Genomic DNA, 23,467 nt, shown 5'->3' on the forward strand with positions numbered 1-23,467 from the left:
ACACCTTACCACCTATAGCATTGCAGAGACAAATCTGCGCTTTGACATTTGCAGTGGAACCTCATGAATGACTAAACGATTAATTGGGATGCTTATACACTTTTGATTCTTGTTATTTATGGTCAAATGAGGAATTCTGCAAGAACGACAATACTTCAGAAACCGTTCCCGGAGTGGCACCGGCAGAATCTGAAGCGAACGACAGTAGAAGTCTTGCAGTCAAACAGGATTGCATTATACTCTTTGAGTTCTTGTTTTTTCCTTTAATTTTCTCCTAGGATAGTACACATAAGTTGAGGTTTGGAGGAAGCATATGCGTGGCAGCCTTGTAACAAGGTGATGACTCCATGGCAGGCAGCGTTCTTCCAGGCTTTGCACCCTCGCAGGCTCGCACCCATTTGCCGATTCGTTCCAACCGACGGTTCACCGTGCCGAGGAAACGAAAGGGAGATGCTCGAAACCGCCTCTCACTTCGAAGAACCCGTCGCTGTTGGCTGACCGAAGAAATTTCGATATTTGACACTGAATTCGCAGGCTCAATTCGCATGCCCACTACGAATTCTTTCGATACGAGGGATTCTCTCCCCTTTTCTATATTTCACTTCCTTTTCTTATTCTTTTTATTTCACAGTCCTACCGCAATGATTGTTTTGCCCCCTTTGCCTTATCTCCTCGTTGAACCTAGCGGCACTCCTCGCTCTGCCCAGCGATGCTGCCGCCGCCTGAAGCGCCGGCGAGGCCCCTCCGCTGCACCTTAGCCTTGCCCCTTCCGTTTTCGCTCGTTACCGCTCTGCTGTGCGCCGCGCTCTGCTGCTATCTGGCACGGCCTCCTGCATCTCCCGCTTCCTCCTGATGCCGTGGTGCAGCATGCCGCACGGGCTCAACCGCAAAAGCACGTGCAGCAAGGAGTTCAGGTGCCAATCCGATCCAATTGCATGTGCAGGTGCCACCGTGCTAGGCGATTGAGGATTTGGAATTGAATATTTGTTCCAATTTCATCCTATTACAGGTGCCCATTTCTTCCAATTGCATTATCAGGTGCTAGACAATTTGAGGATTTTGGAATGAATTGGAGTTCTTGGGCGACATCTGGACTTTTCTATTCTTGAGCGAGAGATGGGGCACGGGATAACGGGAGAGAGCCACAGAGGGAATGAGACGTGGTCAGGAGGCGTGATCTAATAGGTAGGGAACATAAGGCAGAGTTAACTTATCCATTCACTAATACTGGAAAATGAAAAGGAAATAAAATGGAGAAAAGTGGAGAGAATTTCTTGAATAAAAAGAATTAGCAGTCGGAGGATTATATTTATTTTGAAAGGTACGTGAATTGAGGGTCAAAATAAGTGAGGACTGCGGATTCGATGTCAAATATCGAAATTCCTCGGCTGACCGGTTCGTTCACTTCCTCCGGCTCGTGCTGATGGAGAGGCGCTCGAGGCTCCGGAACGTGGTGTTGTTCCGCGAGCCGGAGCCCCCCCCTCCCCTCCCCGGCGCCGCGCCCCGGGCCACGGGGGAGCGCGGGGACGACCTGCTGTTCTCGGCGCCGCCCGAGTGGTGGAGCCTCTGCGCGGTGGACGGACGCCCGCTGCCGCCGCTGCTGCCCGAGACCCACCGGCGGTTCTGGTCGCTGCAGTCCCCCGAGGAGGTCGGCCGGCTGGACGAGCCCGCGGGCATCTTCGACGAGCTCCCGCCCCGGGACAAGAAGCGCGATTTCTCCGAGTCGGCAACCTGGTACATGCCAGACATGGTAAGTTCTTCTGTTTCCATCAAATCTGGTGCATTGCAATGAGAAACAAATGTACCAGCTAGCTAGAATTTTTGTATGCTCTGTAAACATCAAAAAATAGTGTCCATCTAGTATGTATGCTAAGTACTTTCAGCTGACTAGCATCCTCAACTATATGTGATAATCAAATGAGGATGAGCATAGTGGGTTAATCTTTAGAAGCGATACAGTATGGAACATCCTGTCAAGTTTCTGTGAAAAGATTATCAGGAGTCAGGACTTCATATTTTTCATTTTAAAAATAGTGTAAATGTCCATTCACGTTTACTAGCTACCACAGCTAAATGGGACACTTACTGCTTCGTTAGATGTTCCAAAGGAATCTGCATGGCTTTTGTGCCTGGAATGGTCTCCATGGCGACCAGAGCCTGGATTTCTTCTGGCAAATGCCTCAACAGCACCAGTGAATCTATCCCGGATCTCTTGTCCCACTGGCAAAAAAAAGTTAATTATGCAAATTAATCAGTGTCTCATATAGCAATGGACCAAATGCAATCAACTACAAGGATACGTACCTGATGCTTTGTCTGTTCTCTCGGCAGATGGTCCAGCTCCAGCTATTCTTGCACTTGGTTGCTGCATGAAAAACATAACGGCATTTTCTCTTTTGTGAAATGGAAAGACAATAGTAACTCATCAAAAGCTAAAGAGACATACTTGAACAAGCTTATTGTTTGAACTCATTTGAGGGTACTTGAGTGCAGTCCAGTCAAATACATAATCGAATTGGTATCCTACAATATAGCTCAATAATGAGACCCAGTTTTAAAACATGGATCTTGGAATGGACGAGAATAACAAGCTGGCCACATTAGTTACTCAGAAGAAAGAAGGTACGTACCTTCGCGGACAAATACATCACGAAATAGTTTCTTCAGAAAAGAGTAATCTGGCCTGTCTTCAAATCGCAGGGAGCGACAATAGTGGAAATATGAGACGAACTCTGATGGGTAAGATTTGCACAAAACCTGGTTGATACAATTTTTTCAAATGCATGCAAGAGTTACCATAACAGAATTACAAGCTTCATGTTGGCAAAAATCAGTACCTCCGCTGAGGTAAGCATTTTCTTTTCACTAATTTTGTCATACTTTTGCTTCTTAGTGCCAGCTTTAAGACCCTGCCATGGGAGGCTAAGCATAACAATAGAGCATGTGAAGTAAGCATTTGAAATATTGGTAAAATAGGTTATATAGTAAAGTAGACAGATTCAGGCCAAACCTTCCTCTTAAAAAATATAGCAGAAGATAGCCAACAGACTCCAGATCATCTCTTCTGCTTTGTTCTGGGTGAAATATATACAGATATATGAAACACAATACAATGTTTTCCCCCTTTCTTTTACTAGATATATATCAGCCGCTCCTTTCCCAGATTCATTTTATGATCAAGCATCCACGAATTAAAATGTGTATGATAAAGGGTAACGGGCTGGGTTTACTTTTTTTTTTCAACTACACAGTAGAGCTGCATGAGGCCATGTTTACTTATTGTACTCACCTATTCCAAGATGGGTATTCACACTGGCATAACGTGCTGTTCCAGTCAGATTTTTGTTCTCCCTGTGCAGAAAAAATAACTAATAAATTTCCCCAAAAACAACTAATAAAAAACGTAAAAAGTTATCTTTATGTCCAAGCTATCAATTAAATTTGGGCCCAGGACCCTAGCCTGTAAAATGTTACAAGAAAAGTCATTACATATTTGCATAATGTAAAACTAGAAGACTCTGAAGCTTGGTGTCAAAATTTATTCTTGAATATGTACGATAACACTAAACATCATGACACTACTGGATAGGCACACTTGAGCTATTCACCGTTTTATTTCGGAAGTTTACATGTAATAAACGATGCAAAGAAAAAAATGGCCTTTACAGGTGTATGTGCCTATCTACACCATTGGCTGGAACTACATTAGATCCACATACACCCTATGTCAGGTTGTCCATTGTCCCAATGGTGTACCATTAGGAAGTATCTCTGAAAGAAAATGTAGGAAGATGTGACAACACAGAGGTGAGTACAGAGACAGTTAGAAATTTCACACCCCAGTTTTGCTTATGTACTTGCAGTTTATCAGAAGAACTACTTGATATGACAAAATCCAGTCTCAATCCCAAGTCAAAACCTTATCACTTAATATGCTTCACCTGTAGGGGATATGTTTATGAGTCTGAAGGTCCTTGTATTTTTTAGCAAGCCCATAATCAATTATATAAACCTGCAGAATCAAAAGGATACATCTCATTGTTAGCTCACTGATGAATAAGAATCTTGGGGATAATCTTATGAAACTCATTACTGCATTCAGTTCACGCTGAAAACAAGAAGATAAAACGAGCATTGTGTGTGCGCTTGGGTGGGGGTGGGGGTGAGATGGGTTGTAAGGCAAAACCTGATTAGCTTTTCGGCCTAAGCCCATAAGGAAGTTGTCTGGCTTGATGTCACGGTGAATAAATCCCTTGGAATGCATGTATTCCACTCGGTTTATCTAAAAGAAGGGCAGGACCATTTAGTTAAGTATCAGCAAAAATACAAAATCATGTCTTCCAAAGAGGCATATATGACAAAAAAAAAATCTCACTCTCCTCCCTCACTCAGAAAAAAATAAACTTAAATAATCATTCTAATTATGCTAACTGAGGACAAAATACACTTATAATATTACATGGTGTTCGTGAAATTCTTTTGATTTCTACCATTGATTACGACCTAAAACTTTGAAATTAACCAAAAAATAAGGCAACATTTATGGCAGAATACTCACGAAAATTCTGTACATATGGTTCCTAACAATTTCTTAGTTGATATCAAACTCTATAATTGTACGTGCTTCCTAACTCTTGGGATTCAGCGCAAGACCCAATATGGAGTCAATAAAACTCACCAGTTGATCAGCAAGCATAAGCACTGTTTTCATTGAAAGTTTCCTGTTGCAGCAGTTAAACAAGTCTTCCAAGCTTGGGCCAAGAAGATCGATCACCATAACGTTGTACTCCCCCTCGACACCGTACCACTTCAGGTGTGGGATACCATCTATATTTCAAAAAAATGGTGAATAAATAAGAGATTCGGAGGTGTGAGCATGGATTACTGTAACCAAAACATATAATTACAATCCACTTACTTCCACCCTGCAATAGCATATAAACTTTAGATTCGTAATGTAGTTGTGGATGTTTTGTTTTCACAGGTTCCTGACAGATCAAACCGGAGAAATTGTAAGATTTTGAACTAAGCATTTCAACTCCCAAGTTTAAAAGGGCATATTCAGATTCCGGACAAGAGAAATATCACATTAAATGCAAAGATTATATACATTACGATAAGGCTTATGTGCACGTACCAATTTTATTCCCACTTCCTCTCCATTCTGTATATTAACACCTGAATCGAGACAAGCCAAGCTAAGAAGAATAAAAATGGATTCCCGGTTAACAAAACGCAAACCATTTTGAACATAAAACACGTAAAATGTACCGAGATATAGCTCCCCGAAGGATCCACTCCCAATCTTCCTCCCAAGCTTATACTTCCCTCCAATCACATGCTCCATGATCAGGCTCCTCTTTGATCTGTTCTAGTTTCTCCTGTGAATGGATTGCTGCTGCTCCCAGAGAAACACAAACCAAAGAAAAGAAATAATGTAACCATTACAAATCTCTTCTATTGTAATGCCTCCAATTTCCCTTGCAGGCCAGAAACATTCCTGTGATTTACCTGTACAAAACGTAGCTGCCTATTGCCACAATGCCTCCTCAGAGAAGCAGCACTGCTGTCTGCCATCAAACAGTAATGCCGGGAGATACCAAATCGCTCCCTGAAAACCGCAGACATCGCAGACAAAACGAAACCCGAATCAGCTTCCATTAGCATCACCAATGCCCACATTTCCCAGCGGCAACACGTTTCCCAGCGGCGGAGCCAGCAGGGCCGCGCTGAGACGCGGAGAGCAAGAAGAGCGTAATACACTTGGGATTAGGAGCCAGCAGGAAACTCCCAGCGGTTCCGGCGGCGAAGCGGAGCCTCCCCCCAATCGCAGACCTCCGCACCGGATGCGAGGCCGCGGTCGAATCGCATCGATGCCGATCCTGCAACTGGAGGGAGGGAGGGAGGGAGGGAGCGGGCCGGCGGGCGGGAGGTGGGGGAAGGTGCGGAAAGCGAGCGGTTGGTGGGAATCCTTTTTCGGCTCGGGGTCCCCGGAAAACCAGGTTATTATACTTCCAGGCTGGTTGGACGCGGACACGGAGGGACTATGGGACGGGGCCGCTGCCGGCTGCCGCATGCGGTGGCGCGGAAGACGGGCGAGCTAAAGAAAGGGCCGTGGAAACGGAAGATTTCTGGGTGGTGGTCTTAGAAAGGAAACTTGTAGGGGGGGTTTATGCATATATATATGCAAATACTCAAATACGCACCGACGTACGTATATACTACAAACGGCTAGCCGACGTGATCCGCCGCCAACGCCAGGATATGGTCTCGGCCACTGATCAAGCTTACGTCGCACAGCAAGGTGTCCGCGTCACCGGCCGTCCGGGATTGCTCCGGCAAGTAGTGTCAGTGTTACGAGTTGAAAACCACGGGCTGGATCGGAGCTCAAAATTTCCGAAAGATTTTTGTTCCAGACTTTATTCCAAGGAGCTCAAAATTACGCTGGAAATAATGGATCCGCCGTCGAGGGCCGAAGAACGATTAATGATAGGGTTGAGGTTTCAGAGTTCTAAGGTTGGTAATCTCGATTTCTCGAGGTTTTCTTTTCCCCGACGGACCTAGATCGAAGAAGATGGTGGGAGGCTGGCCGGATCAGCGGTGGAGGCACCCGACAGTGGGGATGGCTATGATAGATCATGCGGTTATAATGGCATGTGAAGTATCTATGAGCCTGTTCGTTTCATCTTATTCAGCCAGCTTATCAGCCACCAAATAGTGTTTTCCTCTCACAATAAATTAGCCGTTTCAGCTTTTCAGCCGACTTATAAGTTGAAGCGAACATGTCATATATTCGTGGAAGAGCTCGGACTCAAGTGGGTAGCGTCGGTCACGATGGAAGGTGGAGACAGAAGCAGCGTCACCGAAGCCGACGGGATGGCGGCGGCGGCTTGGGAGTCGTCTTCAGCGACGGCTCCAGCTTCGGTCACCGGAATGACATAACAACGCCCGGACTTGCCGCACACCGACGGCAAAGCAGGGAGCCACCGAGCCAGGAATCCCACTAGGCGATCGAAGCAGGTTTCCCAGCACGGAAAATTATTAGAGATTATATAGCTGTATACATTTTGCACGGACACACTGTCTTAAATCACTTATTCCCAGCACGATCGACGAGTGTGCAATCAAAAAAAGAATACAACACGGTTTCCCTTCCCTCTCCAGCTCTCCTCCTGAGTTCTGACAGACATAACCACTGAACTCTACCGACGAATCGAATTGCGCCCACAGCCACGCACGCACGTTGCTTCTGTACACGAACGAATGCAAGTCCAAGCCAATAAGCCATCCCTCTCAACTGGGATCGTGTCTGATATCTGGTGTTAGGGGAATTGACGCTTCATGTGGACCCGGAGCTGAGGCTTCTGGTCAGCTCTGGCTCCTCCGCCGGTTTCCTCACGCTTCCTTCGGCGGCGTCTTCGTCATGTTGCTGCTCTTGCTCCTGTTCCTGCTCCTGATGATCCTGATCCTCTCCTTCAGGTGAATCTGTGCGCAAAAGTCGATGAGCCTTCTTAGAACTGAAGAAAATATCGCTGGAAGAACATTTGAAGTAGCGCAGACACAGAGGATGAACGCTATGGAAAACTGATTTGGCGGATAGAGTCAACATACCAAAGAGAGATTTGACGCTTGGTCTCTTTGCCTTCTCCTTCTTCTTCAGCTCGGCTGTGCAGGAGGGCAAGATGTATTAGTTGAAAAACACAAGAACATCACATGGTCTTAATGAAAACTTTGCTATGCTCTTAGATCCTCCTTTCTCTCCCAAATTGAAGAGAAACTTTGTGGCTTGTCACCTAAACTGACTACCCATATGAAAAAAGAAACTGGAAAGTACAGCACCCATGCCGGGGACGTCATGATCATTCACAAGTTCAAAGTTCTTGTAGGTGTAGCCCACGAAATTCAAATCCTTTGAAGAAAGCATCTGGAAGAATATCACAGAAATCAGAATGGCATTTACAGTGTTGTCTAGAATTAAGAAGTGGTTGGTAGTTCAGGGAAATTTGAAAGGTACGTCTTTTTCCCCAAAATTTCTCGTCATTTTCATCCCACAGAAAGATCTCTTCATCTATATTAATTAATTGCACAATGCTAGCAGCAGACATGCTCACAATATGTAAAGGTACAATTACCTTTCTCCAAGGGCCTGCCTTTGCTGAACACTGAACATTATCTGAGGACTGTGAATACACGGCACAAAGATAAGTTATTTCATATTTATACTAACTTCTGGTAACTGTGGAGCATGTTTCTTTCTGAATAGCAACAATTACCTCTTCAAATTTCTCAAAGTTCTGGGTGTCCAACTCATCTGTGACTTGAGGCAGATACGCAGCTTCTATCTCGTATAGTTTGTCCCATTCTACTTCACTAAACCAGGGGTGTTCCTAAATTTACACATACAAAGTACTTTGAGCAACAATTCAGTACTATCAAATATTACTTTGTCAAATAATTTGTTTTGGGGCATGTTGGCATACTTAACAAACACATAACAACCTTTATTTCCTCTGCACCTTTTGTACCGATGCGTTGGTCGACATTGCATAGTAGTTTACTTATAAGATCTTTTGCATCTGCTGTTAGGCTCGCTTCTTCAGGAAATTTCAAATGTGTTCTCCAGTTCACTATCTGTTTTAGCATATACAGGCATGACGTAAATAAAGACATATGAACACACTAGAGATAATAACTACAGTTAGGAATCAGTTGATTTGGAAGATGAACATGCTCTAATCAATGGAAAGAACATGAATTATTCATAACTAAAAGCCTAAAACACATTACCTTTCTACAAGTTGTCATGGGCTCATCTGAATAAAATGGAGGATAGCCCACTAGCATCTCATACATGATAGCACCAAGAGACCACCTAGAAATAATTTTTTTTCCTTTAACCACAAACTCAATAGGTCTAATAGCAAAAATGATACTTCAAGTGATGCTTAGTGCTTACCAATCACACTCCATCCCATACCCTTTCTTCAGAAGAACTTCTGGAGCAATGTAGTCTGGTGTACCAACAGTTGAATATGCCTGCAATCATATAGTCGCTTGTCAACAGTTGGAAATAAATTATTGAATAAGGTATTACCAAACAGATGATGATTGATGGCACTGGAATCAACAGGTAAATTGTGGTGGATACTAATTATGAATGTCAGTGTTAGTTACGGACCAAAGTTCTTCTATTCTTTTGCCAGTGCTCCAACTGTTCTTGCTGCGAGCGCTTTGGCATCGACTGTTGTTTCCCATCCCCTTGCGTCGATGATGATTTTGTAGGTGTAACATCCTTTTCATTCAGGTCTGGGAAGTTGGAATAGTCTAGCGGTTTGCACAACCCAAAATCTGACAATCTCAAGTGACCATGCTTATCCAGTAGCAGGTTATCAGGCTTGATATCTCTGAAAATTCAGGTACTTAACTCATCAGAACACCACATCAGCAGCGATACTGAACCCGGTTGCCCTTGCTCCGTACCTGTGGATGTAGTTGTGCTTGTGGATCGCTTCGATCGCAAGAACTGTCTCACCAACATAGAACCTAGCCTCATCTTCAGTCAATGTGTCTTTCCTCATGAGCAGTGTCATCATGTCACCTCCAGGGAGGTACTCCATGATTAGATACAGATACTCACTGTCCTGGAATGAGCAGTATAGTTTGACAATGCAGTGGTGATCCACTTCAGCGAGAAGATTTCTTTCAGCTCTAACATGCTCAACCTATGCACAAAATATAAAAATGTCCTGAAAAATCACTCAGAGAAGGAACATTAGGTGTAAACATGAATTCAGAACTTCATCGGAAAATAGCTGTACCTGACCTCGGCGAAGCATTTCCGACTTTTTAAGCTTCTTCATTGCATAGACATTTCCTGTGGTCTTCTCTCTGCAGACTCTGACCTAGAAGAAAACCATTGCATTAACCGAAAACATTTGAATAAAATAGAGATAATGGGATACAGAATGGTCGCATATTTGCGTATAGGTTTACCTCACCAAATGCTCCCTTGCCTATCATTGTTAACATGTCAAAATCGTCGACGCTCATTTTATGCCTTTGCAAACGCATGTACTCCGTCTCTTTCTTCTCAAATTGCTTCAAGATGTTGTTCACCTCCTCTTCGGACACATTAGCATCTGCTAATTGCTTTTCTAGACTACACCGTCTGCATGGCAACGATGCCAAAAGTTGAGATATCATCAGCAATGTTTTGAGGAAGAACTTAGTGATGTATGTATAACCATGACCAGAACAAACGAATTTCATTACGCGAAGGCTTATGGAAAGAAATTTGCCATAATAATACATCATACATTGGTCTTTGGGATGGAATTTGATAACAAACCATTATAGAAACTCTTGTCTGGTTATTTTCTCTTTGTTTTTGGAACAATCTATTTTCTCTTATGCTATCAGGCAGTCCATACGTTGTATGACAGTTGATTCAACTGCAATTGTTACTTATTGATGCTGAAATTGGTTAATAAATGGACTAAATGACAGATAAAATTAAATTGCTTAGGGATGCAGAAATAATGTAATAAGTAAACTTGTTGACAGAAAAAATTACATAGTCGGATAATTTCACAGATCCTTACCTTTCTTTCCTGTCCTGCAGATGCTTCATTTGCTCCTTGTAATGTTTCTCAATGTACTGCTTGGCAGCGGCAACCCTCTGCTTGGTTGCACTGGATGGCGCATCATCGCCCGATTCCTTGCCATTGGGAGGTAATTCTTTCTTCTTGCAAATGGATTTTTCCCTCGTTTGGAGCTTGGTGAACCAGCTTCTCGCTGAATCCATTACAAGTAACAGAAGAAAGGAATCAACTGCTGCAACTACGATCCCAACTAATTGTGTAAGCCTATACACAACTGTCCGTGCAGAAACTGCATCTGAGAAGCAATCTTAGTTGAAGTACAAATTCAGTGTGATCTACAAGTGCAAATCCGAAGAAAGGAGAATATTAGAATTTTTATGTGCAGTGCTGCAAAGTAAAGGGGAAATTTTGATCTAAAATTTAGCTCCATCAGCGTCAAAAAATAGTCATTAAATTTTTAGGCAGGCGAGACAGGTGGTGGAAGAGAAGCGAGGACGGAGGCGACAAAAAAGGATATGCTAAAAATGCTCGCGCATCCGCACAAGATGAATGGTTTTGGTTGAGAGAAGAGTCGAGGAGAGAGACTTCGAGTATCAGCAAACCTCACAGCCGATAATTGGCAAAGTTGCTTATCATCGGAGTAATGGAGCGTGCTTTGGTTAATTTCTGGAACGGATTTCAATCAGAGGGGTGCTTATGTTTTTTCTTTAGAAATATACTTGGATGAGCCCGTCGACATAAGATCATAAAATTCCATTCTGACGAACAGCTCCTATCACGGCAGGTACACTCCTGAACGTTGGAATGACGTGCGCAGCGTAGCGATAACCTGAAACTTGGATTTGCACAAGGCAGAGCCTAGATTCTGGACCGGAACTTGGTGAACACTAACAAAAAAAAGTCTTTGCCGAATTTGAACAGTATTATCAATCTTTCACCACAAAATACACATCGAGGTCAACATGATTCTGGTTCTTTGGGGTTGTGAAACACGACATGAATATGACAAACAACAAGGGAGGCTGTATTTATATTCAGGACATCTGAGCACCCTTGGTACATTCATGTGGTGAGATGGGTAACAATTCTGGGAACTGTTTTATTTCTTGATTAACAACTGGAACGCTGATCAGTCATTTTAACCATTTAATTTTGGAAGGGTAGAGGCTTCCAATATGTCGGATCCAAGTCCTGTTCAGTACTTCAGTTACCCACTCCTCTTTTCAGATGAAACAATGTCAACAGGAGATCGTGCATCCATCATCAGAATGCCGCCCATCCAGCTCCCGTGCTCTTTGTTTGCCCAGGTTCGGCTGATGAAGGTAGGTTTTGCTGCGTATCACATATGGTTGAAGTGTAAGGGCATCAGCAGTTAAGTAAAATAACCATAAAACAAAGCCCCCCAAATTTACTCTTAAGACACCTGGAAGTTTTTTTTTGCATTCTTATTCAGATGAACGGAGAATGTCTGGCATTCTTTTTTGTTTGCTACCCTTACTTGACAAGTCACAGAAAAGGGGGCGCACCAAGAAATTAAATAACCAAATCTAACAGAATACTTTTCTTTTTTACTTTGAGGATGGAGGTTTGCTTTATCAATTATCATAAAGCATGAATCGTAAAATGGATAGCTTTTATCTTGTCTTACTATCAACTAGTGTGCATGGGCTGCTACATATCTTCTTAGTAGTTCTCCGTTGTGGATAACAATACTTTCAAGTGAAAGGCACCAAATAGAAAACCTCACCTTTATAGCAGAAAGATCTGAAAATGGATCATTATTTCTCTTGGTGGATTCTTTTGGGGCCCTGATTCCTGCATTAGGTCCAGAATTCATCCTTGCAGCTGCAGGGTCATTAGGTGGAGGTGGAAGAGGAGACCGAAGCTTTCCAGCTGCTCCTGGTGGCGGCGCAAGAAGCATGCTTGTCTTGGGTTTTGCAGCGGCTCCTCCAGATAAACCGGCAGATGTAAGCATGCCACTTCCAGTTGATGGCTTGTTTTTTACATTTATCCTAATGGTTTCACCTTCCTAAAACAAAAGGAACACCGTTAAAACCCATGCAAATACCACATATAATTCATCATGGACACACTGACAGATACAATAGAGGGACACTTGGATGCTCTTGTGCAACACTAGTAATGCACCTATGACAATGATACGATACCTTCTGTTACATTCTCATCATTATCATGCACTACGGGGAATTTACAACACAAACTACAAAAGGAGCAACGTTCTTTGTTGTTGAGTACTACCACACAACATTGGTAGATTGACTAACTAATAAATCAGCAAAAGTACATAACATAGCCTTTGTTTACGCGTGTGTTCCAAAACAACAAAATGTATTTCTTTCCCCTTTTACACTATATTCTTTTATTTGGAGTTGTAAACCATGGATGGGATTTTTGCCTGCTTGACATCACATTGAGGATCCTTCTGAACCACAACAAATAGGTCCTTCTCTAACAAAAGTTGCATCAAGATAAGAACACGCTCATTGTTTTGTTCCAGTGATTAAAAGAAGAATATATTGATATGATCTTTGTTAAGGGAACAAATTCAGTGGATGGATAAAAGAGTCTAAGGAGTTTAATCTATGAGAAAGAATGATATGTGCAATGAATTGATTGTATTATTTCAGATAAACTGCAAACCTATAACAGAACAAATCCATTAACCCAAACAGAAACAAACTGACTAAAATTTCCAGGTTTGCTTTGATGTCTTTCTCATCTTGACATCTGATCTGCAAATAACAAGTCAATAGCTTGACTTCCAAATCTATGATCAGCTTCACTTATTTGAATTCTTTATATACACTATGCAAGACGTAGGATCATCCTTTTTGTGAACATGATTTCATGACAAGTCTCAGTTTGCTTGCTATGCAAATTACAAAATCTATTTCAGTAAATAGCTATATTAGATGCTTGGTAATTTATCTATAATTCCTTTTGAGTCAGCCTGACTCTACACATTATCATTTTCTAATAGTATACTTGCATGGGTAACCATTTTACCCAAAACAACATTTCCTGAATCCTTACTCATTCTCTAAACTCCAAAACATTCAGCTAATTACAAAACAACCACTAAAGTTTGCAGCAGAGAATTAACTTCTGATCGATTGCATCTCACATTAGACGAACAACAGTGGGTAACAAAAAGACGGTGCTTTCAGCTCACCTTGAGCCGACGATTGACGGCGGGGTGTATATCAATCTCGCCCCCGCTGCCGCTATCCTCGCCACCAGCGCCGGCAGTCTCCTTCTCCTGCTCCCTCTTGACGTACTTCTCGTGGTCCGACAGCGCGACGTTGAAGTCGAACGCCTCGTTGCGCTCGTTGAAGCCAAGCCCGACGAAGGCGTGCTTTCCCCTCCCGTCCTCGATGCGGAGCACGAAGTAGCGGGAGGAGTCGAGCACGGTCTCGACGGCGCTCTCCCGCTGGCCGGGTAGCACGAAGCATGCGGCGAAGAGCTCCCCCGTGGCAGGGTCCTCGAGCCGGATCTCGCAGCGGTCGCCGCAGGACACCACGCGGAGGCGGCCCGACCAGATCTTGTCCGACTGCAGCCACTCGCCGCACTTGTAGCCGCCGCTGGTGGTGCGCGGCGGGATCTTGTACACCGACACCTCGCGCACCACTAGCAGCGTGTGCTCGAAGGCCTCCTCCTCCTCCTCCACCAGAGACGACATGATCCCGCCTTCGCCTCCTCCTCCTCCTCCTCCTCCTCCCCCCTCAACTCACTGATGCGATCGAAGAACAGGTAATGGTCACGGGATCAGATTATGACAAAAGGAAATGGAGCAGTAGAGATCTGGATCACCTCAGGAACGATCTAAGCCGAGACGATATTTCTGCGCAATTTCGTAGGATTTTTGGCGGTTGGGGTTTGGATTGGGGTTCTTGAGGCGAGGTGAGGAGAAGAAAGGTGGAGAAGACGTGGGATCGAAGGGTGGAACCGTGGAAGGTGGGGGAGGAGGAATGCACAAATCAGAATGTGACATTTTACAATTTGGTCCCCATTCTCAGGCTAGTCTTTTGTTCAAGGGTCCCTTTTGTTCATTCTCTGTTTTTTTATTTTCTTTTCTTTTTGTGATAGTTTTTTTTCCCATGGACCCTCACCAACCAATGGGGGTTGGAAGGTTATATGAAAAAATATGTAACAATTAACGTGATGCCATCCAGTGGGAAGCCCATTTTTTAGAGGATTTATTTGATAGTCATTGCCATCGATTTTTTTCTAACCTTGTGTCATGTTTATATTATAAAAGTATTCAAAAAGAAAAAAACTTAGGATGAAACTACACACCTAGGTACATTTAGAGGTGGCCAATCTTGTCAAATTCTTGCAAAATATGTACGCCCACCAAGATTATAAATATAATGACCCGCACCCATATTACCAACCCAAGCACCGCCACTTTGGTGAGATTTGATTTTATCTTTGACCGCATAGTTTTGGGAAAACCTCATAGATTTTTCAGGCTCCAGGTTAGATTGAAGAGTATCTATCTTTTTCAATTTACTGTCGTGGGAGGAACTTTCTCATTTAGTTGTACTCGCTGGATGCAAAAGCCTTCGCATATCAATAAGGTGGGGCACATTTCAGGCTCGTTTGGCAGGACTGTTTTTTCTCATTTAGTTGTACTCGCTAGATGCAAAAGTCTTCGCACGTCAATAAGGTGGGGCACGTTTCAGGCTCGTTTGGTAGGACTGTGGCTGTGGTTGTAACAGTTTCAACTGTGACTTCTCTAGTGGAGCAATTTTTTTTGCTTCTGGTTAGAAAAACGTTTGGTAAAGCAGCTCGTTGTGGTTGAAAATAGATAAAAGAATCCTTCTCTTTTTTCTTTCTTCTTTTATTTTCATTTATTTTCCTTATTTTTTTTCCACTTTCCTTCTCCTCTCCATTTCTCTTTCCTCCCCTGTTATCTCTCCTTATCCGTTCGCAGTTCTGCCCCCCAGCGCCACCGCCCGAAGGCTCCCAGCACTGCCGCCCTCCGCCCGGCGCCCCTGGGCAGGCCGGTCGCCGCCGCTCCCAGCATCGCCGCCCTCCACACCCGCGCCCCTGCGTGTGCCGCTGGCTGCCGCTCAGAGCACCAGCGTCCCTTACCCAGCACGGCCGGCCGCCACCGCTCCCGGCGTCAACGCCCTCTGCTGGGTGCCGGCGGCCGCCGCTTGGAGCACCGCCGTCCCGCACCCAGCACGTGCCGGCCGCCGCCGCTCCCTGCGTCAACGTCCTCTGCTGGGCACCCGCCGGCGCCGCCGTTGCCTCCTTCCTGCCCCTGCCGGCCGCCTTGCTCCGCTTGTGGGCCCCTCCGGGGGATAAGGATGGCAAGTGATGGGGAGGAGGCGGCCTTCGTGTCCTTGACCGGTCCTACTCCTACCCCAGGCCACCACTCTCTCTTGCGTCATGGAGCGTACTTACGCTTCTCTTTTATATAGACCCACTCCGGATTTTGCACGTCAGCCGCACATGTATGGGGGCTTACTGGTAAACTCGGCGCACGCGGGATTTGCTTGCAACTTTTGACCAAATTCCACTATGGCAGATCGCAGATGGCACGCATGGCGTGCAGTCTTCTGATCTTCTCCACTTGCAGATGGCACGCTTGTCGCTGGGATGAGCGATCAGATAGACGCACGCTCCAATGCAATCTTTGCCAGGTGGTGTTAGGAAATGTAGGAGAAAAGGAGACGGTTGATCGGTTAAAAGCGGGTAGGTTGGTAGGAGACGAGTAAAAAATTGTCATTGCGTAGTTTGTCTATTAATGATGTGCTTAGTCTTGTAGACAGGTGATTAGCTGAAATGCTGAATTATTGAATCTGCTATGAGAAATGACAGCGAAAAGAATAATAACAGAGGGAATGCTTGGTCTTAGTAAAATACAATCTCATGCTTTGATTTCACAATGGCCCATGATTGTTTTAGAGTTTCAATTACCCATGACTGTCGATGGGAAAAGCCGTAGTAACATGATTAACGTTTTCAATGCATTAGTCTGGAACTTTTGAATTCACTTGCTACTGTAGCGGGAGAATTAGTAGCAGCATTGTCTCTGCTCCTTCCGCAGAAGACTTAGCAACTGCGCCAAAGATACTGCTTCAAAACCACTCGTAGTACTTAGATGGGCAACAAAAGAAAGACCCAATAAAAAATGCAGGAAAAATCGGCCAGTTCACGAGATGGTACTAAGCTACTTAAAACTGCAACTAGCTAGCTCTAATGGAGACTAAGCAGCTTAGTTCAGTCTCTTGACCCAACTAGCTAGCTTCCCGGCGCTTCTTTCTGCTTTGCTGTACTCCTCAACATTCCGAAGGCGGATTTCAATCGTGGAATTGCTCCCAATCTTAGACTTCCGAAGAGTGCCCCCAGGAGATAGAATACGGCCCCTGTAGTGTAGATAATAGATACCTTCCTTAAGCGGCAGCTTTTCTTCGATTTTCTTCATGACATCCTTTGTCGTGCCAGACATTTTCACTGGCATTGTTAACGTCTTCCCTTCCCAAGTCTTGATGAACAACTGGACACTCCGATACAACATGAGGATCTCCCTGTTCTTAACATGAAGACTCTTCAGTATCTCAGTGTCCTTAAGTTCTGCATCACCGCCAGATTGAGTCTGCATGAGTATCTGCAAGAAGGCCAAAAGTCTCAATCATCAACTTGATATCAGCAATAGTATACCAGCTTTTGACATCAAGATTAACAGTTCTTTCACCCTCGATATTGACAAGGATGTTCAGTTTGTCAGTTGGGCAAACCAGAACATGCAGCGTCTGGCCATTGTCCAAACCACACTGACAAAGCATCATGTTATCCTCAAGCTGTCGGCCTGCGTTCATCAGGATTTCTTTATTCCGACGAATTCCACCCTTCTGTTCGATGTCAACCTTCATATCAGCAACACTGTGGGATTTCTTTAGGCCTGGTCTGGTTACTCTTGCTTATTTTTAGCACCCGTCACATCGAATATTTAAATACTAATTAGGAGTATTAAACGTAGACTATTTACAAAATACATTACATAAGTGGAGGCTAAACGGCAAGACGAATCTATTAAGCCTAATTAGTTCATGATTTGACAATGTGTTGCTACAGTAAACATTAGCTAATGATGGATTAATTAGGCTTAATAGATTCGTCTCGCCGTTTAGCCTCTAATGGGTTTTGTAAATAATCTACATTTAATACTCTTAATTAGTATCTAAACATTCGATGTGATACGTGCTAAAAATAAGTAAAGGAACCAAACGCCCCCCTAATTACATTGAGCTTGATAGTCTTCCCAACTGATGGTATCTTGACAGATATTTGCATCCCATCAGTCAGACAGTCACATAGAGGTCAACAAAAGAGTTGGTCTTGATGTCGTAATCAGTGAGCATGTTGGCATCCTCCAAGTGAATTCCAGCAAAAAAGAGCTCTTGCTGACCCTTGTCAATCCCCTCGATGGCACCAATTTTGGCCTTCACCTGATCGACTGTATCAGTGCATTCAACATCAAGCGGTACAGTTTTCATCATCTTGACATAGATCTGGACACAAGATTAGCAAACACTAAGAAAGGATCAGTATTATTTTTTTAAAAAAATAAGCATAAGCCCAAGCAAGTAAACATGGAAACAAAATTGGAGGTAACACACGCTGCTGAAGCAAAACAAGATTAAACAAACATTTGAGAACAAATAAAAGAAATTGTTCCTTAACAATTTGCTGTTTAAGCCACCTAAGGCAAGTATTGCTACAGGGATCAAAGTAAATATGTGCGCCTTGGTGGTAAAAAGCACAATATGAAGTAACTAAATTCAAGAAGCAGGCCACCAACATTGGATAAAAAAACTAAAAATGTTATTTATCACCAGCTTATCCTACAAAACCGGCATTAAACCCCTAATGGCAGCATCTGAAAACCAGGTTCAGATTAAGCATGCCTAACTCGTCTTGATCCCCATGGAAATGGAGCCAATAGAAACGTGGCTTGCGAGAGGTAGTACACATTTACACCAATACACCTTACCTTCAAATCTTGGTATCCACATTTGGAAGAAGAAAAAAAGATGCTCACAGGGCATTTTTAAGACCAGAACTACGCCTCAAGAATGCAGTCATCGTCATCAAATGGCCTTCAGCGCTAATCTCTTCTTGCAAGATTTTTCTGAAAGGGCTTTCTTGAGAGAGGCCCCATTTTTCTTGGAGGCAGACCAGACAGAAAATTCAACACATCTCACCATTAATTTAAAATTGAATGGTTTGGATAACTCATGTGGTCACATATATACGTGAAAAATCCATGTTCCCTCCCTCCCCGAATTCACAACACAGCACCGTCAAGCAACAAGCAACCGACATTCCGCGTACGCTAAACCCTAAACCCTAGAGAAACCGCACGCACATACACAGAGACGGGAACCTACTGCGACGGGTACCGGGGCGCTGCTTATCTTGTAGTTGTAGCTGCTGTGGGGCTGGTGCTCCTGGCGGGAGCCCATGGAGGTGTGCCGCGTCGTCGGCTCGTCGCTCGCCTCGGCGCTGCTTCTGCACAGGGGTTTGTGTTGCGAAAGGAGCGGGGAAGTGCTGCGGCTTCCGCTGCTATCATGATTTTAAGCGGCGTCTCGCGACCTTTTGGCTTCCCATTAACGAGGGCGCGGTGGCCGATGGGGGGTTCGTATTCTCGTGATTGGGCAATTTGATTTGAAATTAAAATTTTACAGGATGGCACAACACAGAACACACCATATAGCGGACATCTGTAGCTCTGTTTTAGAATTTTTATGCATGCGCCAAAAGATGATTCGTGCATTTGATATTTGGTATTTTCTTTCCTCTGGTGTGGTTCTCAGCAGTCAGTAGAGAGTAAACGGTGAAACCTGCTGTACAAAAACTTGCTTCTGCGTATTTGTCAAATTTTAATCGTACCCGGTTGACATGATTCATCTATATCAAGCGCTCGAATGGGAGCTAACGGCACAGATGGAGAGCAAGTTGCGTTGAGAAATGACAGTGGGAAAAGCTATAATAACAGAATCGCATCTTCTCCTTGGGTAGCAAACTTCAGCCACCGTTCCTGAGAGGATACAGAAGCACAACCACCAGACAGACGACACGAGTCCTTAGTTCCTTACCCAACCAAGAGTTACAAACATCCAGTTAACCGCACATATATCCACCAGACAGACGACACAAGACCTTACCCAACCAACAGTCACGACCATCCAGTTAACCGTTGTGTCCGTAGAAGCGCAAAATGGTGAAGCTATAGTCATCTCTGAGGCTAAGCAACTAACCTAAGCACAAAGGAGGTTGCAACTAGCTCCCTAGGGTTTCCTTTTGTTTTGCCATACTAACATGTGAATTATGGAGGCGGACTTCGACTGTGGAATTGTTCACGACCTTGTGCTTGTGAAGAGTATCCCCAGGACACAGAGCACGCCCCCTGTAGTGCAGATAGTAGACACCTGCCTTGGCCAGCGACCTTTCTTCAACCTTCTTCATGACTTCATCCACTGTGTCGCACGTCTTCATCGACATTGTTAACGTCCTCCCTTCATATGTCTTGACGAAGAACTGGATGTTCTGATATAGCGTGAGAGTGTCATTGTTCCTGATGAGCTGATTCTGCAGCGTATCAGTGTCTTTTAGTGTTTCAGCACCGCCAGGTTGAGTTCGCATGAGTATCTGTGAGCGTGCAGGTAAACCCTCCAAGGTCTCAATCATCAACTTGACATCAGCGACAGTATACCAGCTTTTCACATCTAGATTCACAGTTCTTTCAACATCAACACTGACAGATATACGCAGCTTGTCAGTTGGGCGGACCAGAACATGCAGCGCGTGACCATTGCTCAAACCACACTGGCTCAACACCTTGTTGTCCTCAAGCTGTTGGCATCCACACATCAGGATTTGTTCATCCAGCGGAATTCCTCCCTTCTGTTCAATCTCTGCCTTGACATCAGCAACACTCTGGGATTTCTTCAAATTGAGCTTGATTATCTTTCCAACAGAGGGGATACTGACAGATATTTGCATCCCATCGGTTACATAGAGGTCGACAGAAGAGTTTGTCATGATGTTGTAATCAGCGAGCCTGTTGTTGTTCTCCAAGTGATTTCCACCAAAAAAGAGTGCTTGATGGTTCTTATCAATGCCCTCTATGGAACTGATCTTAGATTTAATCTGATCAACGGTATCAGTGCACTTCACATCAAGTGCCACTTCTTTCACCATCTTGACATAGATCTGCAAAGAGGACAGTGGAACCACCAGATTACTAAGTAATCACTGATCTTTAAAAAATAATGTGCATCAAAGTTTGCAATAGAAGAACATCAGAACAAGAATGAAGCTAGTATGTAGTAGAACTACAGAAAAAAAAACAAATTCAGTAAGCGCCACATGCAAGCCTCAATCCATTTCATATTATATGTTTTGCTTCGCAACATACAACAATAGCTATTACATGTTAATTTCGTGATTCGGGATGCCCAAGGAATAATTGCTAAGTATGCTGATAACACCTAAGGGCCAGATGACTTCCAAGAATTGATCAAAGTTGATACTTATGCATGGGAGGAAGGTGCATGCTGTAAAGCACTGACTGAAGTTCCAACTCTCACAAGTTACTTATTACTCTTTTATTCAAACGCACAGGAGAATCATTCATCGTTAAATTAAGAAAGAAGCCACACGGCCCCACCAGCACCGCACTAGTTACATGAGAACTTGCCAGAAAGCAACAAGCCCCCAACTAATGACCTCAATTGACATGGGCATCACTGCGCATCATTATATTACCAAAGAAGTTCAAGATGATTACTACAACACATGAGCACACGTACGCCCACCAGGAACACGCTAGTTACATGAAAACTTACCAAAATGTAACAAGACCAAGACTAACAACCTCTAACTAAAATGGGCATCATGGCCACAAGCTGCTAAGACCTTTTGGCTACCACCATACACCATAGCCTGGCCTCATCTCGAATATACTGATAAAACAAGCAGCCCACCAGTTGCAGTGTCTAATGACCCGGTTCAGAATTTCAGATAAAGCATAATTGCATTGACCATCATGGAGTCAGGGCCGAGAAGCTTAGAAACTACTCCTATACCACTTCTGAACCCTTGGAATCAAAACATACTACATAATCATTTATTTTCTCTCTTATTATACGCTAAATCCTTAGTTTCAAAAAAGAAAAAAAAAGAAAAATACCCTACTGTGTTTTAACTTTTAATCCTTAAAATATGGGCATGTCTAGCAAAAAATTAGGTGTTCCAGGCCCAACAAACAATCAATTTTTTCATCTATTAGATGAAAATCCGACAGCCCAGATCGATTCTGCTGGATCTTACACATCTGGAACCCTTCCCGCACCATGCATCTCCACTGCCACTGCCAAGTGCCAACACAGTGCTTCCCGCAGATCACGCTCCAACCCCGATGTGCCATCCCGGAGAGCTCTACCATTGCCTTCTTCCGCGCCTCCGGAGTACATTTTTCACAACACTACCGCCCCTGTCTGGCTGTCTCCAGTGGAAGCTGCCGGATTCGGCACTGTGCTAACCAGCCTCCTCCACCTCCCATGTCATGGTGGCCACCGCAGCGAGGCCAAAGGATTTGAGTGAGCATCACCATAACCTGAAAACCCCAACTATTTGCTCGCAGGAGATTCTTGCCAGAGGTGGAGAAGGTGAGCATCCCGGCCATCTCTTCTCTCCCACTCCCTCACAAAATCGAGTGAATTGCTCCTCTGAAATACTAGTGTGTTCTTTAGCTTTCTCCTAAAAGATCGTTCCAAATCTTGCCAACCATACGTCCATACTAACATTCACAAAACACCATACTAATAGCAAAATCCTCAGAAAACGCTACTAACAGCAAAATCCTCACAAAACACCATACTAACAACAAAATCCTCACAAAACACCATACTAACAGCAAAATCCTCACAAAACAGCTCAACACGCAAACAACACCACAAACATTCACGCTCCAATTCTCCAAATCACCTCCAACGCTGGTACTTCCTTGCAAGAAGTATTACACGGCGATCAACAATTCTCGCAATAGCACTGATACTGATAGCGCCCTAAACCCAAAACCCCACCTCATCACCTTGGTACCGATCGATCGGGCCAGAGACTAGGGCGCCCATATTCGACCGTGACAACCACAACGCACGCGCGCCCCTCGAATCCGCGAGGCGCCGCCGCCGCCCCGCTCCCCCCAACTCGCATTCCGTCCCACCAAGAACAGACGACCTAACGGTACGATGGGCGTGCGAAGAGAGCGAGGGAGCGCGAGCCGAACCTTATAGTGAGGCGGCTGCTCCTGGCCCATGGCGCCCCGCTTCATCCGCCGCCGCCGCCGCAGTCGCCGCGCAAGGTGGTGGCGTGTGCTAGCAGTGGACGCGGAAGGAGCGGAAGCGGCGGTGTTTCTGTTCCCTCCCCTGCTTTCCTCACCTCTCCTCCGCCTTTTCCGTTCCGTTCGCCGTTCGCACTTTCGTAGCGGCGCTGCCCACTTGGAAACGTGGGGTGCTCCTGGGCTGATTCAGCGTAGTAATTTCGGCCCAAACTGTGGAGCCCCTTCATTTGTTGGACCGAGATGGGCTCAGTACCCAAACCTGTGGAATGGACCGAGACGCGCTTATCAGGCCGAGCTCTGGCTGGACCGAGATGGGCCCAAATTTACATTCTTCTGTGGACAAGGAACATACAATACGATTTTTTTTTATATTTTTTCTTTTACGATTTCACATAAATAAATAGCCGAGCAAAAAATTTGCAAAATAGACCTACCGCCAGATAAAACGGTTACTGCCGTTTGAACTGGTAGTAAGTAAAGTATAGTT

The 23,467-nt window shown here is 44.4% G+C and overlaps 4 protein-coding genes, 1 long non-coding RNA gene and 1 pseudogene across 10 annotated transcripts; 1 reads left to right on the forward strand and 5 right to left on the reverse strand.

Moving 5' to 3' along the window:
- Nucleotides 1-404: 404 nt before the first annotated feature.
- LOC117839141 (uncharacterized) lies at nt 405-5,120 on the forward strand. Of its 4 annotated transcripts, none has more exons than XR_004636797.2 (4): nt 405-914; nt 1,010-2,622; nt 2,701-4,813; nt 4,985-5,120. It is a non-coding gene; the product is annotated as an uncharacterized lncRNA (long non-coding RNA). The 4 variants fall into 4 exon arrangements; XR_004636796.2 differs by having other exon boundaries at nt 414-914; nt 2,701-2,847; nt 4,731-5,058; XR_004636798.2 differs by having other exon boundaries at nt 414-914; nt 2,701-2,847; nt 4,734-5,058.
- LOC117839138 (casein kinase 1) lies at nt 1,252-5,949 on the reverse strand. 2 transcript variants are annotated; one of them, XM_034719403.2, is made up of 16 exons: nt 5,762-5,949; nt 5,512-5,611; nt 5,272-5,395; nt 5,138-5,178; nt 4,919-4,988; nt 4,679-4,827; nt 4,187-4,282; nt 3,942-4,012; nt 3,290-3,351; nt 3,011-3,074; nt 2,838-2,922; nt 2,631-2,757; nt 2,447-2,523; nt 2,305-2,365; nt 2,087-2,220; nt 1,252-1,731 (listed from the first exon to the last, which is right to left on the reverse strand). In XM_034719403.2, exons 3-16 carry the CDS (start codon nt 5,345-5,347, stop codon nt 1,402-1,404), a joined length of 1,443 nt encoding a protein of 480 aa, XP_034575294.1. In that variant the 5' UTR covers nt 5,348-5,395; nt 5,512-5,611; nt 5,762-5,949; the 3' UTR covers nt 1,252-1,401. The 2 variants fall into 2 exon arrangements, with proteins under 2 accessions (XP_034575294.1, XP_034575293.1); XM_034719402.2 differs by having other exon boundaries at nt 5,272-5,398; nt 5,762-5,948.
- Nucleotides 5,950-7,013: 1,064 nt separating this feature from the next.
- On the reverse strand, nt 7,014-11,354 carry LOC117839140 (uncharacterized). Its single transcript, XM_072290767.1, has 13 exons — nt 10,602-11,354; nt 9,994-10,168; nt 9,819-9,902; nt 9,481-9,722; nt 9,179-9,404; nt 8,957-9,036; nt 8,788-8,872; nt 8,500-8,631; nt 8,274-8,387; nt 8,133-8,180; nt 7,840-7,924; nt 7,612-7,665; nt 7,014-7,485 (listed from the first exon to the last, which is right to left on the reverse strand). Exons 1-13 carry the CDS (start codon nt 10,802-10,804, stop codon nt 7,340-7,342), a joined length of 1,674 nt encoding a protein of 557 aa, XP_072146868.1. The 5' UTR covers nt 10,805-11,354; the 3' UTR covers nt 7,014-7,339.
- Nucleotides 11,355-11,504: 150 nt separating this feature from the next.
- On the reverse strand, nt 11,505-14,625 carry LOC140220115 (uncharacterized protein At1g03900). Of its 2 annotated transcripts, XM_072290765.1 has the most exons (4): nt 14,433-14,625; nt 13,795-14,352; nt 12,349-12,630; nt 11,505-11,933 (listed from the first exon to the last, which is right to left on the reverse strand). In XM_072290765.1, exons 2-4 carry the CDS (start codon nt 14,299-14,301, stop codon nt 11,865-11,867), a joined length of 858 nt encoding a protein of 285 aa, XP_072146866.1. In that variant the 5' UTR covers nt 14,302-14,352; nt 14,433-14,625; the 3' UTR covers nt 11,505-11,864. The 2 variants fall into 2 exon arrangements, with proteins under 2 accessions (XP_072146866.1, XP_072146865.1); XM_072290764.1 differs by having other exon boundaries at nt 13,795-14,625.
- Nucleotides 14,626-16,815: 2,190 nt separating this feature from the next.
- On the reverse strand, nt 16,816-19,099 carry LOC117835364 (polyubiquitin-like; annotated as a pseudogene).
- A 524-nt stretch (nt 19,100-19,623) lies between these two features.
- On the reverse strand, nt 19,624-23,091 carry LOC117836027 (polyubiquitin). The gene is made up of 2 exons (XM_034715382.2): nt 22,927-23,091; nt 19,624-20,849 (listed from the first exon to the last, which is right to left on the reverse strand). Exons 1-2 carry the CDS (start codon nt 22,969-22,971, stop codon nt 19,917-19,919), a joined length of 978 nt encoding a protein of 325 aa, XP_034571273.1. The 5' UTR covers nt 22,972-23,091; the 3' UTR covers nt 19,624-19,916.
- Nucleotides 23,092-23,467: the final 376 nt, after the last annotated feature.

The sequence above is a fragment of the Setaria viridis genome, chromosome 9 (genome assembly GCF_005286985.2).
Source record: "Setaria viridis chromosome 9, Setaria_viridis_v4.0, whole genome shotgun sequence".
In the NCBI taxonomy this organism is placed as follows: domain Eukaryota; kingdom Viridiplantae; phylum Streptophyta; class Magnoliopsida; order Poales; family Poaceae; genus Setaria; species Setaria viridis.

Bases quoted from the DNA above. Each gene is read 5' to 3' on its own strand.
- LOC140220115 (XM_072290765.1), bottom strand. From the start codon at position 14,301: ATGTCGTCTCTGGTGGAGGAGGAGGAGGAGGCCTTCGAGCACACGCTG. The intron at 12,631-13,794 runs GTGAGCTGAAAG...CTTTTGTTTTAG, and splicing joins CCGTCAATCGTCGGCTCAAG to GAAGGTGAAACCATTAGGAT. The intron at 11,934-12,348 runs GTGAGGTTTTCT...TGTGATACGCAG, and splicing joins CAGATCTTTCTGCTATAAAG to CAAAACCTACCTTCATCAGC.
- LOC117839140 (XM_072290767.1), bottom strand. From the start codon at position 10,804: ATGGATTCAGCGAGAAGCTGGTTCACCAAGCTCCAAACGAGGGAAAAA. The intron at 9,903-9,993 runs GTAAACCTATAC...GTTTTCTTCTAG, and splicing joins GCAAGGGAGCATTTGGTGAG to GTCAGAGTCTGCAGAGAGAA. The intron at 7,486-7,611 runs GTATGTTGACTC...TTTTGCGCACAG, and splicing joins AAGCGTCAAATCTCTCTTTG to ATTCACCTGAAGGAGAGGAT.
- LOC117839138 (XM_034719403.2), bottom strand. From the start codon at position 5,347: ATGGAGCATGTGATTGGAGGGAAGTATAAGCTTGGGAGGAAGATTGGG. The intron at 4,828-4,918 runs GTAAGTGGATTG...TTTGAAATATAG, and splicing joins TATGCTATTGCAGGGTGGAA to ATGGTATCCCACACCTGAAG. The intron at 2,221-2,304 runs GTACGTATCCTT...TTTTTTTGCCAG, and splicing joins GAGAACAGACAAAGCATCAG to TGGGACAAGAGATCCGGGAT.
- LOC117836027 (XM_034715382.2), bottom strand. From the start codon at position 22,971: ATGAAGCGGGGCGCCATGGGCCAGGAGCAGCCGCCTCACTATAAG. The intron at 20,850-22,926 runs GTTCGGCTCGCG...TCCTCTTTGCAG, and splicing joins AGCAGCCGCCTCACTATAAG to ATCTATGTCAAGATGGTGAA.